Below are 12154 nucleotides of genomic sequence, written 5' to 3'. Positions count from 1 at the left end.
AAGTTTATAGTTTATACAGATGTGTAAAATACGGGCGGAGTTCGATGATTTTCACTACCGAAAAGCGAATGGAACACTTCGTATATTTGCAAGCTTCTCTCCGCGATCTGTTCTCGGTATCTTCGACCAAGGTGAATCGAATTCGCCTAAGCATTCGCGCTGCCTCGTCCGAAGTAAAACTCGATAAAGTAACGCGAGCTGTTCAAAGAGGGACCCGACCGAGCCCAAGGCGATTATTAACCGCCGCTCGATATTTCTCTTCTCTCTCTCTCTCTCTCTCTCTCTCTCTCTCTCTCTCTCTCTCTTTTTCACCCATTTTTCGCGCAGGTTACGCAGATCACCGTTACGCGCATTCCGTGAATTCTCGCACGCAGTGGTTCAAATAATGTACATTTAACTGGACAAAATTTCATTTTCAAAAAATATAAAAAAAATAATTGTCTCGATGTAACGTATGCAACAGCCATACATTAAAATTTTAAATCCTTTTTTTAAACATTTAAAAGATTAAACAAAATATAAACAAACAGAGAATTAATTGATAACTGATCGGTCATATTTTAATATAATTAAGAAGCATTTAAATTTCAATTTTATAACATCTTTAAATTGTTATAAATTATCGATAATTTCTTTTTTTTTGTAAATTAAATTTAAAGTTAAATAATTATTTCGTGTTAGAAATTCGCGCGATACAATAATTCGTCGATTTTTTACACGTTCCACGTCGTTCCACGCGATAAGAGTCGAATGTACGAGATATACTTTCTACTTTTTACTTTTTTTTTTATTGCCATTATTTGATTCGCAAAACTATATTAAGGTTAATTTTAACGTTTACGATCGCTGTTTAATTTAGCCATTGATATTTATGGATTAATTTTAAGCTATCTTATATTATAATATATATATATATTAATTAGCCATTGATATTTATGAATTAATTTTAAGCTACCTTATATTATAATATATATATAATATTCCCAACTTTAGTCGACAATTTTTTTATTTCTTTCTTTAATGCTTTTTTCATTTTATAATTTTCAGTTTTATTATTTTTATCTTTTTATTTCGTTAAATTATCATTTAAGCCCATATTTATCGGATAGCTTATAGGATACTATAACTTCCTTTTTTAATAAGCATTTTTTCCATTCCTCCTTAGAATACCATTTCCAATTCTCAAGATCCAATTTATAATACGTTTGTCAAATTCGCAACGCTTTCTAAGTTATCTGCCACGCAGATATTTCGCGAGATTACTTAAAGATTCGAATCACAAATTTGTATACTTATATATTTTTTATATATTTAGCAATATTCTTATTGTATACATTTTTAACGAGATAATAAATAAAAAACAGTATCTAGTTTTCTAAAAATTAAATATAAACTCAAAAAAATAATTTCATTATTATTCGAACCACTGTGGATCGTTAGGAATATTGAAGACGTCTTCCCTTTGCTTCTCGTAATCGAATTGAATCGATACGAATCGAGCGATCTTCTTCTGGATACGTTGAAAGAAAATGGCAAATATAAATGTTTCTTTTCGAAGAAACGTTATACGCGTAACGAAATTATGATTAGCCGCGTTCGAAGCGTAAACGAAGGCAAGTAGTAACCGTTGCAAGCGTATGACAGTGACACCTGCGGTTATGATCACCTCGAAAAAAATTATCTGTAAGAAATTCGATGCCCGGCGCGTGTTTCGCAAGCCTGCTCTCGCGTAACGTTATCATAATCATTGAAATATAATCGTTGAAATCGTGGAAACATAAAAAACAACCGCACCTTTGTTGTTTACCTTTGCATAACTATATTCTGTACAATTATTAATAATAAATTTGAAAAGAAGACGGATTACTTGATAGCGTAACGTTAAATTGCAAACGTTAAAAACGTTCAGAACGACGTCGTTAAATAGGTTAGGCTCGCTAGAAATCCCCTCGAATGCAACTCGCGTGAAATCGCCTGGCAGAGACTTCGAGAAGACTCAACCTGAATTCCAATTCGTTGCTAACCCGGCGGAACGGAGTATCGTCCCAACGTAATTACCGGCATCATCGTCCTCCGTTCGATCGAATTACGCGTTTCAAAAAATTTCGGCAACAAACATTTCGAAGTCAAATTCTTCTTGCGAACGAAAAAACATCGTGTGCGAAACACCACGATCGTAGCATTTTTCTATTTTTTGTTTAACGAATCGAACGAGTTTGGTATTTTGGAAAGGAAGGAGGAGGGGAAGAAGGAACCGCGACCGGGCTGTTGTTTTGGCGTTTCTTTCTTTCCTTTTTCCACTTCCTACTCTCACGATGATTATGAAACAAGGTCTGTGTATGTGGTAAGAGCGCGATCTGAAAAAGCACATGGCCCGTGACAAGAAAAGCCAGTCTATATCCGACAGATAAATGCGATGACTGTTTAACACCGAGGAAAGTCCCGAAGGCACGAGCCATCTCTAAAAATAATCGGACTATCGGCTTCTTTTTCTTCTTCGTGCCACGGGGAATCACGAGATCAAGGGTACACATCGCCCGACTTTATCTCCCCATTTATGGAGAGAAATAAAGGATAAGTCGTTCGACCGTATTCGGATTTTATAAGATTGCGTACGCGATTTTTAGATGAAGATATTTCAAAAAAAATAGGTCGAGATCTTTGAAAATCGTTGAGAAATCAAAGAAGAATAAATATTAAAGCGAATCTCTTTATCGAGAAGAATATTTATGCGTGCCCGAAATTCGAAGAAATTTGTTGATTATTCTTTCTAAGAACGAATCTCGAGCCTTCGCGTATCACGACAAAAAATCGGTGGTATGGTTAATCGTGGCTTATGGTTTCTTCCTTCGCTCAATTTTTTTGCCAAAATGTACTTCGTTGCGCCTCGATACAACGATACTTGTATATACTATATAGAAAGAGAAATCTTTGGTATACGTGTCTCAAACAATAGAGCTATATACCACATAACGTAAATGTGATCAATCGTAAACAAGCGTGGAGAGTATACTTGTCTCATACAAGAGGCAAGAGGCCATCGTCGTATCGTTAAATTACGTTAAGAGTAGCTCTATTTCATTTCGCCAGACGTTTTCTCGTTCACAACGATTCGTCGCACGATTTAATCGCGTTAACCGGGATACACTGTGAATCCGGCCGTTCATTGTGTTAACACTTAGGGATCGGCGATGTCGTTACACCTAATAAAACACAAAGGATCGCAATTTTAACGCAACACGTACACGTAGAAAATCTACCATCTATACGAAATGGTATATATTGATTGTCCGAAAAGTAACTTCGTTTTTTCAAGCTTTGAAATGAAATCAAGTCGTTTCATATGATCATGAACAGTCGAATTCGATTAAATTCAATTAACAAAATCAATCATAGCAATTTCTCGAGTTGTTTGTCGGTTTGCTTCGATCGACGCCTTTATTTTGTCTTCGATTAATTTTCCAGAACGTGGCGCATCTTTAACGAAATTATCGGAACGAAATTTTGAAAACCAATTTTGACACTAACGTACTATTAATACATCTTCTCCATAGACTTCGCATAACTTTTTTCTTGCCTGAACAGTATTCTTACCTTTTCGATAATAAAAAAGTAAAGTATGCCGAAAATGTTCCTTTTGGTTTTGCACTTTGTTATCACATACAAAAACGTAACAGCGTAATAGAATCGAACGAATTTTTCTTAATAAATACACTATAAAATATCACTCTTAAAATATACGATATCAACACGGTTTGAAACGAAGTTGGCTGAATAAACGTTCTAATAACGACGCTCGTGTGAAAAAACGAAATTACTTTCCGGACAACACGGTTTAGAACGAAGTTGGCTGGATAAACGTTCGACTAGCGACACTTGTGTGAAAAGACGAAATTACTTTCCGGACAACACGGTTTAGAACGAAGTTGGCTGGATAAACGTTCGACTAGCGACATTCGTGTGAAAAAACGAAATTACTTTCTGGACAACACGGTTTAGAACGAAATTGGCTGGATAAACGTTCGACTAGCGACGCTTGTGTGAAAAAACGAAATTATTTTCCGGACAACACGGTTTAGAATGAAGTTGGTTGGATAAACGTTCGATTAACTCGTGTGAAAAACGAAATTACAACAATCTAAAATATATATATATATATATATAAGTTTGAAGGATGGAAAGAGGATGGAAAAAATTAGGAGCGGGCTAGATAGGTAATAATCAAGTAATAGTGATCCGATCCGGAACCGAAAAGACCTCGAAAGTGACGTGTACCTTTAGGCGATATCACGAGAAGAGAGATCAGCCGAAGACATTAAACGCCTTGTCGGCGCCTGTTCAATATCTGTTGAAATCTCTCTCTTTCTGCTCCGGACACCAAATTGAAAATGTTGCCTGTGCACGGACCGTGCGAAATAAATCCGACCTTTGCACTTTTCATTTTAAACGACACGTGTTATGGGATGTGTTATCGTTTAATTATTTGAGGAAATGCGAAAAATTTTGTTCCCATTTTACCAAGAATATTTTGATCAATTCGATCGCGAATTTTATTTTTAAATTATTATTGAATTTTATATATATATATATAATGAATTTAACGATTAATTATTTTTATTATATTAATAATTTATATCATAATCGTAAATATATTTTAGTTTAATTCCTTATGTTTTTATATTAACATTTATCGTTAAATAATTAATTCGTATTGTGATTTAGATTTTTAATTCATTTAATTTATAAAAATTCTCTTACAATTTTTAAGACCTCTAGTTCCTTTAAATTTAAATCAGTTTTTTAAATAAATTTTATGGTAATTATTGAATTAATTAGATTAATTGTTCGTCCATGAACTTTATCAATTCTATTATCAGTTAATTTAATTTTTAAACTTTTAGGAATTTTTATTAGTAATTTTATCACTCTTTTACCGATTAACATTTTAATTCAAAATATACTTTTAACATACTTTTTTGAAATCTTTACATATCGATTATTCAAAATTACGTAATTCTCTCACTTTTATTAATTCTTTATTTTTCTGAATCTAATTAAAAATTTCCAAATTCATATAGTCACAAACAGAAGCATGACCAATTATTTTATCTTTTACATTAATAAATACCCTTGTCAGAACTTGTTTGAATTTGAATTTATCCATCAAATTGTTTTTTTAACTATCTTTAACTATCAATCCTTCTAATTCGTGAACAGTTATAATTTTAATGGAATTTTCTTGGAATCATGGATTGCCCTAGTTGAGCGGGAGCGATCGTGGGAACGCTGTACGTATCGATCGAAAGTGGAAAGTGATCTATCCGTGCGACTTTTTAACCGTGATCATCGTCCGTGTGTAACGTCTGATTTTTCCATGCGCGAGAGAGACACCATTTATCGAGGACATCTCTATTCCACTCGCGTCCTCGCGCTCGACGAAAAAAGGAAAGGGAAGGAGAGGAAAGGAAAGGGGGAAAAAATGAAATGGTCTCTCTACGAGATTCGATTTCTGAAGCGCCAGTGCCGACGACACCGGTTCACGTCGGATATCAGATCTTCCTCCTCGGTTTCTTGCGCAATCGACTCCTTCGACTTTTGTCTCGTATACTTGCGCGACACGCACGCACCAACCTCGCGAGGGTGTGCCGTTAAAGCCATACTTGAGATACAGAACGAGAGAAGGAAAACGAAAATGATTGGTATTTTCACGACACGAGATCTTATTAAACAATAAAATTGCATTGTGTATAAATTATATTAGAAGAGAATTGATAAAAATATTCTATATCTTTGAAGATGTTGATTAACGAATTTTTTAAAATGAACGTAATAAAATTTAACAAATAAAAACATACGTATAAATTGAAAATAAAAATATTGGATATCTTTGAAAATGTTAATTAACGAATTTTTTAAAATGAATAAAAACGTACGTATAAATTGAAAATAAAAATATTGGATATCTTTGAAGATGTTAATTTAACGAATTTTTTAAAATGAACGTAATAAAATTTAATAAATAAAAACGTATAAATTGAAAATTAAAATATTGAATAATTTTATTATATTATTTAATTATTGGATTTCTTTGTGAAAATTGAAAATGTTAATTAACGAATTTTTTAAAATAAACGTAATAAAATTTAATAAATAAAATATATTAAAATATTATTATTAATTTAATAAAATAAATATATCGCGAAAAAGGAAAGGAAATTGTGTTAGAAGGGTGCGCATGAATCGGAGGAATCGAGTGCGCACGGGTGATACGCATGAAATTGAAAGTTGAAGAAAGACAGGGTTCGAGCGACGCTTACTTCTTACGCTTCTTCTTTTTTCGTTTCCTTATTGCGCGGCGGAGAGGCGAGGACGTTACCATAAGTAGGCATCTCTTGCCATCTTTGGCTCTCCGACTCTGTTTCTCCTCCCTCCGCCCGCCGCGCGGGCACGGTTTCTGAATTACAAACCTGATTCGATGTAAGGCGCGTTGGCAGGATTCGAGGCAGGACACGTACCCTCTTCTTCGATCTGTTGATCGGATCTAACCGATCCTCGATTCGGTTAATTGGATACTACTCGTGATTCGATGGGAATTTTCACTCGACCTCGTTCACCGTTGAACGATGTCGCAATTTGATTCTCGTATAATATCGTGGGATATATATATATATATAAAAATACGTGTAATATTTTAATCACGCACATGTAAGATTCAACGTCGAAGTATGATCGAATAAACGTTGTATCGACGGAATAAATACACGTGAAATAAAAAAAAAAAGGATAAGAGGTATATACGGAGAACCGGATGAATTCGGATGAAATATACGACAAGAACGTTTGTCGAGAATAGAACAACCTGTTGGATGGATCTTCGACCCTTTATTAGGAAGCGCGATGTCTCCCTTAAGAGCGAGATCTTCTTTTTCGCGTAAGTGCACGTTGGAGAGGAACCTGGTCGACGGCGCGGAGAGAGGGAGGGAGAGAGGAGCGCGTTAAAAAGCGCCATCGCCATTTACGGCTGTCATCTCGTGTGGATAACCTGTGAGTGCTGCGCGAGAGCGTTGCACCGTGCCGCACTCGTATCGCGTTTTCACAAAGGTTTTGCGTCAACTTTGACAAAAGCTCGCAATCGTTTCCCTCTCTCCCCCCCTTTTATCGCATTGCGTCTTATTCTCACCGAGATTTCATTTGAAAGCTTGGTCGTTAATGGACTGTGATAAGAGAGTTTCAGGAACGCGCGTTGTTTCGAAACGAGTTTCAAATGCTTGCTCAGCATCCCGCCTAACGTTAACGTTACGATCAATGAATCGTAATCATCGCTTTCAACCATAATATGTACTATATATATATATATCGTATCTTTCTCAATTTCGTACTAAATATTCGTCAGAATAAAAGTTTGTCAGAATTTCTTTATTTACTTGCAAATCATAGATGTGAAAAGTTACTCGTAATAAAAGAAGTGGGGTGGAATAATATCGCGTGTCGATGCAACGTTTTTCACGGTTTTTCTCCAATCCATTTCTTCTTTGGCCGTCCACTGGCACCCCCATCCCGAGTTGCATATAGCTGGAACGAACGAACACAGAGGCAATCTAGTTGTTACCTACGCGTGGGCACCCAGGGTATTGTCGGATGAGTCATCTCTCTCTACCGTATACCTCTCACCACCACCCCGTGTGCAGCGTGTGCAGTACAGCACGGTTTGTTTTCTGGGTAAAAGCCGGAGCCGCCGTGGCTCTTAAGAACAATGGAAACAAAAGAGGCAGGCCGGCACGCGTGCTAGCACAAGGTAGCCATGGTCACGGCGGTCACGTTTCGCAGAATGTTGTGTCGTATATGTACACCGTATGGCCGCGTCCTTTGTGTACACCTACACTACGCTCCCGTACCTTCCTCGCGTTGCTTTACCCTCGAAACTATGTATGCCGATATGCACCAGTCACCTCGATATGTCCATCGTGTCTTGGATAATTCCAACGAGTACAGGCAACCGTGACCACCAGAGACCTCTATTTTCGTTTGATTTGTATTGTAGATATGCCTTTGTATCGTGACTTGTCACGTCGATAATAAATCTTTCTTTTTTTTCTTATGATTGTAAATCCAATTAGAGACGAAATGAAAGGGATAAATAGGTTTCGATTTCATCAAAGAACTTTTGAATTCTACTTTTGAATTCTACTTTTGAGTTCGATATTCATCATCATTTTCGTTACGCGTCGAAATTAATATTAGATATACGGAGATGTGAAGGTTAATTTGAAAGCGCGCGTCATGCAACGCGTTTTTAATTCGAGTCATCGACTCGTTAGGCACGTATACTTGGGGAGATCGGTCGAAAGTAGAAAAAAAGAAAATTTTCGATCGATTCCCCTTAGTACGTATACAACGCGTATACATCGGTTCATACCGTGATCGATGACGAGGTTTTACGTGTGTTGCGCAGGTCGAGAACGTGAGCCTGTGCGTAGGAGCGCTCCGAGCTCTTGGGGCGGACGTGGGCTCCGTGAATCCTAGCGAATTGGCTGCAGGATCAACCCTCTGGCCGGTCCTCGCCCTTCTTTTCGCCCTCTCACGATACAAACAGAGAGCCAAACAACTTCAAGACATGCCTAGGTAAGTTCGAATACAGGTTTCTTCTTATCGACGATTGATAATACAAAAAGCTCCAGCTGTCGAATCTGCCGTCGGTAAGTTAGATTGTCTGTATCAACAGCGGATAACTTTTATATTGTATCGATAGAGGATAAATTTTATTACAAATTGCATTATTAAATTAAAAGAAAACAGCGCTTCATTTTTTTTTAAAGATAAAAAACATTTAATTTGGAAAAATTTGAGTAAAAATTGCAAATATAATTTTAGTATTAATAATAATAATTAATAATAATAATTTTAGTATTCGGATATTCGTTTTGCATAAATATTGTATAAGAAAAGAAAATATTTGCATTGAAGAAAAAAATCTCATGTTACGATATCGTTTAATGTTTATTCAATAAAGAGCAACATTATCGAATGAACATTTGTCATCATTTTTATTTCCGAATTTATCGATCGTGCATCATAATGATTAAAATTCTTCTTAAGAGTTTCAACTAAATTATTAGAAGTTGTTATCACAAAATTTTTATTTACTTAAATCTAATTGTATTTTTATTCTTTGTACGTTCGAATCGACGTTTCGTCGGATGAACGATCCGACGACGTGCTCATTAACGTTCGTGTTAATTATGGTCTATACGAGTTCACACAACTAAACGACTGAATTGCGCTATATAAGTGAATTACCGTATTTCCGTATAGGAAGGTAACCGCGTGCTGAAACTTCAAATATATTTTAATTACTCCGTGATTAATTACTCTCGTGTCCCGTGAACACTAAGGAGTCCCACTGACTTGGCGTTTTTCTTAATCCGCATTTCCCGTAAGCCGCGACTGTCAAGGTCGTTATTTTTAAACCTACACGCAATCCTACGCGAGAGAGTTTCGTGGAAGTCGTGCTTTTTGCAAAACGAACGAGACGATATTAATCTTCGTTATATACGTCTACTTACTTATACACGACAATATTTTTCAGAATTATTACGCGAACGAATTAAAACGACAATTTAATAAATTAATCAGGAACAGTTTTAATGAGAAAGAATTTTTCGTTTTTCTCCCTCTATTCGCAAAAGCTAACGTAACGAGCTTTTTTTAAAACGAATTAATAAAAAAATTATAACGATACGAGTGAAATAGAAAAAGGATCCCATAGGGAAATTCGTGACGAGTGGAATTCAAGGTTCGTCGTCTAATGGACCGTGTAACGATTCTTCGGTGGAACGGAGAAACATAAACCGTCGGAACCTTTAGGAACGCTCGGCATTAACATATTAACAATGCTCCATTATGTCCACGACTGAGTGTAGACCGTAGTCGTTGCGTTACGTTCGCCACACAATATAACCGCACGTATACATCGAAACTCCCTCTTCAACACAATTCAGGCAATGTGGGTGTATTATAGCTCTGGTCTGTATAACGAGAATATAACGGGTAACCTCAAAATACTCTTCAATATTTTCTAACATATGTATCATCAACATTGGTTTTTAAATAAGAATTATATCTTTTCTAATCACGGATTTGATACGTGATACATATATATATGTAGTTTTTCTAAAAAAAAAAAAAGACAAAAACACGATATCATTTTCTTATTATATATGTTTAGTAAAAGGTTTATGAAACATGATAACATGTAGTTTATTTATATGCATTTTAAACTCGTACGAACAAACAAGTTAAAAAGATAATATCAATCATTCGAGAAGCTTTATACGCGTGCATTCTAGTTTATTGACTTTTAACCTTCATCTCGTATGTCAATTTCACGCACTGTAATAAATCGAAAAACATGTCATGCATACCACCATGAAGAATATGAATAACTTTGTATATGAAAAATTTTGTATGTGTAGTTAAAAAATTTCATAATAGATAAAAATTAAATAATTAAAATATCTTAAACATAGACGATAATTCAACAAACTTTTCAAATATATTTGTATCAATTAATCGAATCGTATAAAATTTACCAGCTTCGTACGATATATGTAAACAGTATTCAATTGTTCCACGAGAGATATATTAAATTACCATTAATAACTTCCATGAATCCATTAAATCGTATATAACGTTTGAATTGCCAATTAAATAGATTTTTCAAACCACTCTGTAGAAAGTTGTCGTTTACACGATTTGTACACACGGTTATGTACGAGTAGAAGATACACACCAAACTCTTTTCGTATGAGACTCATACGGGCGCACACACAACGTATTGTTGCGTCTCGGTACAATACTTCGTACGTGCACGTGCTGAAGGTATGCACGCATAAAAATGATTTAAAAATCCACAATAGAAAATGCTCGTCAGAGATTGGCTGGCTCTTATGGAAGGCCAACGATATGATTGGTCGGTTCGTGCGGTGGGGAAATTCACGGAGGTAGTAGGTACTAACGTACGGGAGATGGGAAGGGAGAGGGAGAAGGAGAAAGATAGATAAACGACGAAAAGAGAAGAACGAAGAGAGTAAACGGGATTGGGAGATTCGAGGGCAAAGAACGAACAGGACTTTATGGGGGTGAACACGAACAGACGAGAAGGGATGAATCTGGGGTTTAATATCGAGAAGAACAGAGATGGTGGAAAGATGAGAGAGAGAAAGGGACGGTAGAGAAACAGAGGGCGCGGGTAGCAAAATGCGGTGCGAGAACGAAGGAAACACGGATAGATAGGAATATTGCGAGATGAAACGTATAGCAGAGACTATGTTAAAGGGAAGGTATATCGTACCTACATGAGGATTCGAAAGAGAAAAAAGGAAAGAGCGTATGCGTGTGTGAGGTAATAAGGAGTGAGAAAGAGAATCGGGAAGAGTAAGAGAGAAAGAGAAGGAGTGATGGGGATTGTACGAGTGAATAGTGGGGGCAAGAGCGAGGGAGGGAGAGAGCAAAAGAGAGAAGCCACGTGCTATGGGAACAGGAATGGTTCTCTCTCGGCGGGCCTCAGTTTGAAACGGGCCATCAACGATGCCTACACACCATGGCCATAGTATGACCGTGGAACAGCTCGCCATAAGGCATCGTTTCCTCGGTGGATGTGTAGTGTAGTGAGAAAGGCTTCGCTCTCGACAACTACTATTTACAATTCCTGTTTTTGTTCGTGAAATATACGAATCGAGAACTGGTTCCTAAAGACAAAGATCGAAAATATGCTTTCTTCGAAAACGATCCAAAAATCGATCCGTTTCGAGAATCTTGCGTTATTATGCGCCAAGATTCACTCGCAATTCTCGTGGTTGGATCGAAACGACAAAATCAACGATTCGATGATCGATTGGTAACGGATAATCGAGAAGAAATGATATCGCCTTTTGACAAAGTTTCAATAGAATATATGGTTGCACTCACTCAATGATACTTTCTGGATTATTCTTTGATCGTTGATGAAATTTTCAATATTCGTTTTATAAATGCTTCGAATCGAAAGATAAAAATATCCGTTTCTGTAGATCAGTGAAGATGCTATACCGGTTATCGTACAAGTTCGAGTATAGTAAATTTATAACCTATGATGTGATTCGTTAGAACGTGAAGA

The 12154-nt window shown here is 36.3% G+C and overlaps 1 protein-coding gene across 3 annotated transcripts in view; it reads left to right on the top strand.

The window, feature by feature from the left end:
• The window catches only part of LOC122720949 (protein sickie), a 156444-nt gene that overhangs the window by 49296 nt on the left and 94994 nt on the right, over nt 1–12154 (top strand). For all 3 annotated transcript variants that reach the window (XM_043948106.1, XM_043948097.1, XM_043948088.1), the window contains exon 5: nt 8453–8622. In XM_043948106.1, the coding sequence (XP_043804041.1) occupies nt 8453–8622 (170 nt within the window). The remainder of the gene's footprint in view (nt 1–8452; nt 8623–12154) is intronic.

The sequence above is a fragment of the Apis laboriosa genome, unplaced genomic scaffold (genome assembly GCF_014066325.1).
Source record: "Apis laboriosa isolate Shangri-la unplaced genomic scaffold, ASM1406632v1 scaffold105_cov147, whole genome shotgun sequence".
Taxonomy (NCBI): domain Eukaryota; kingdom Metazoa; phylum Arthropoda; class Insecta; order Hymenoptera; family Apidae; genus Apis; species Apis laboriosa.
This window is presented reverse-complemented; position numbering and strand designations above follow the sequence as displayed.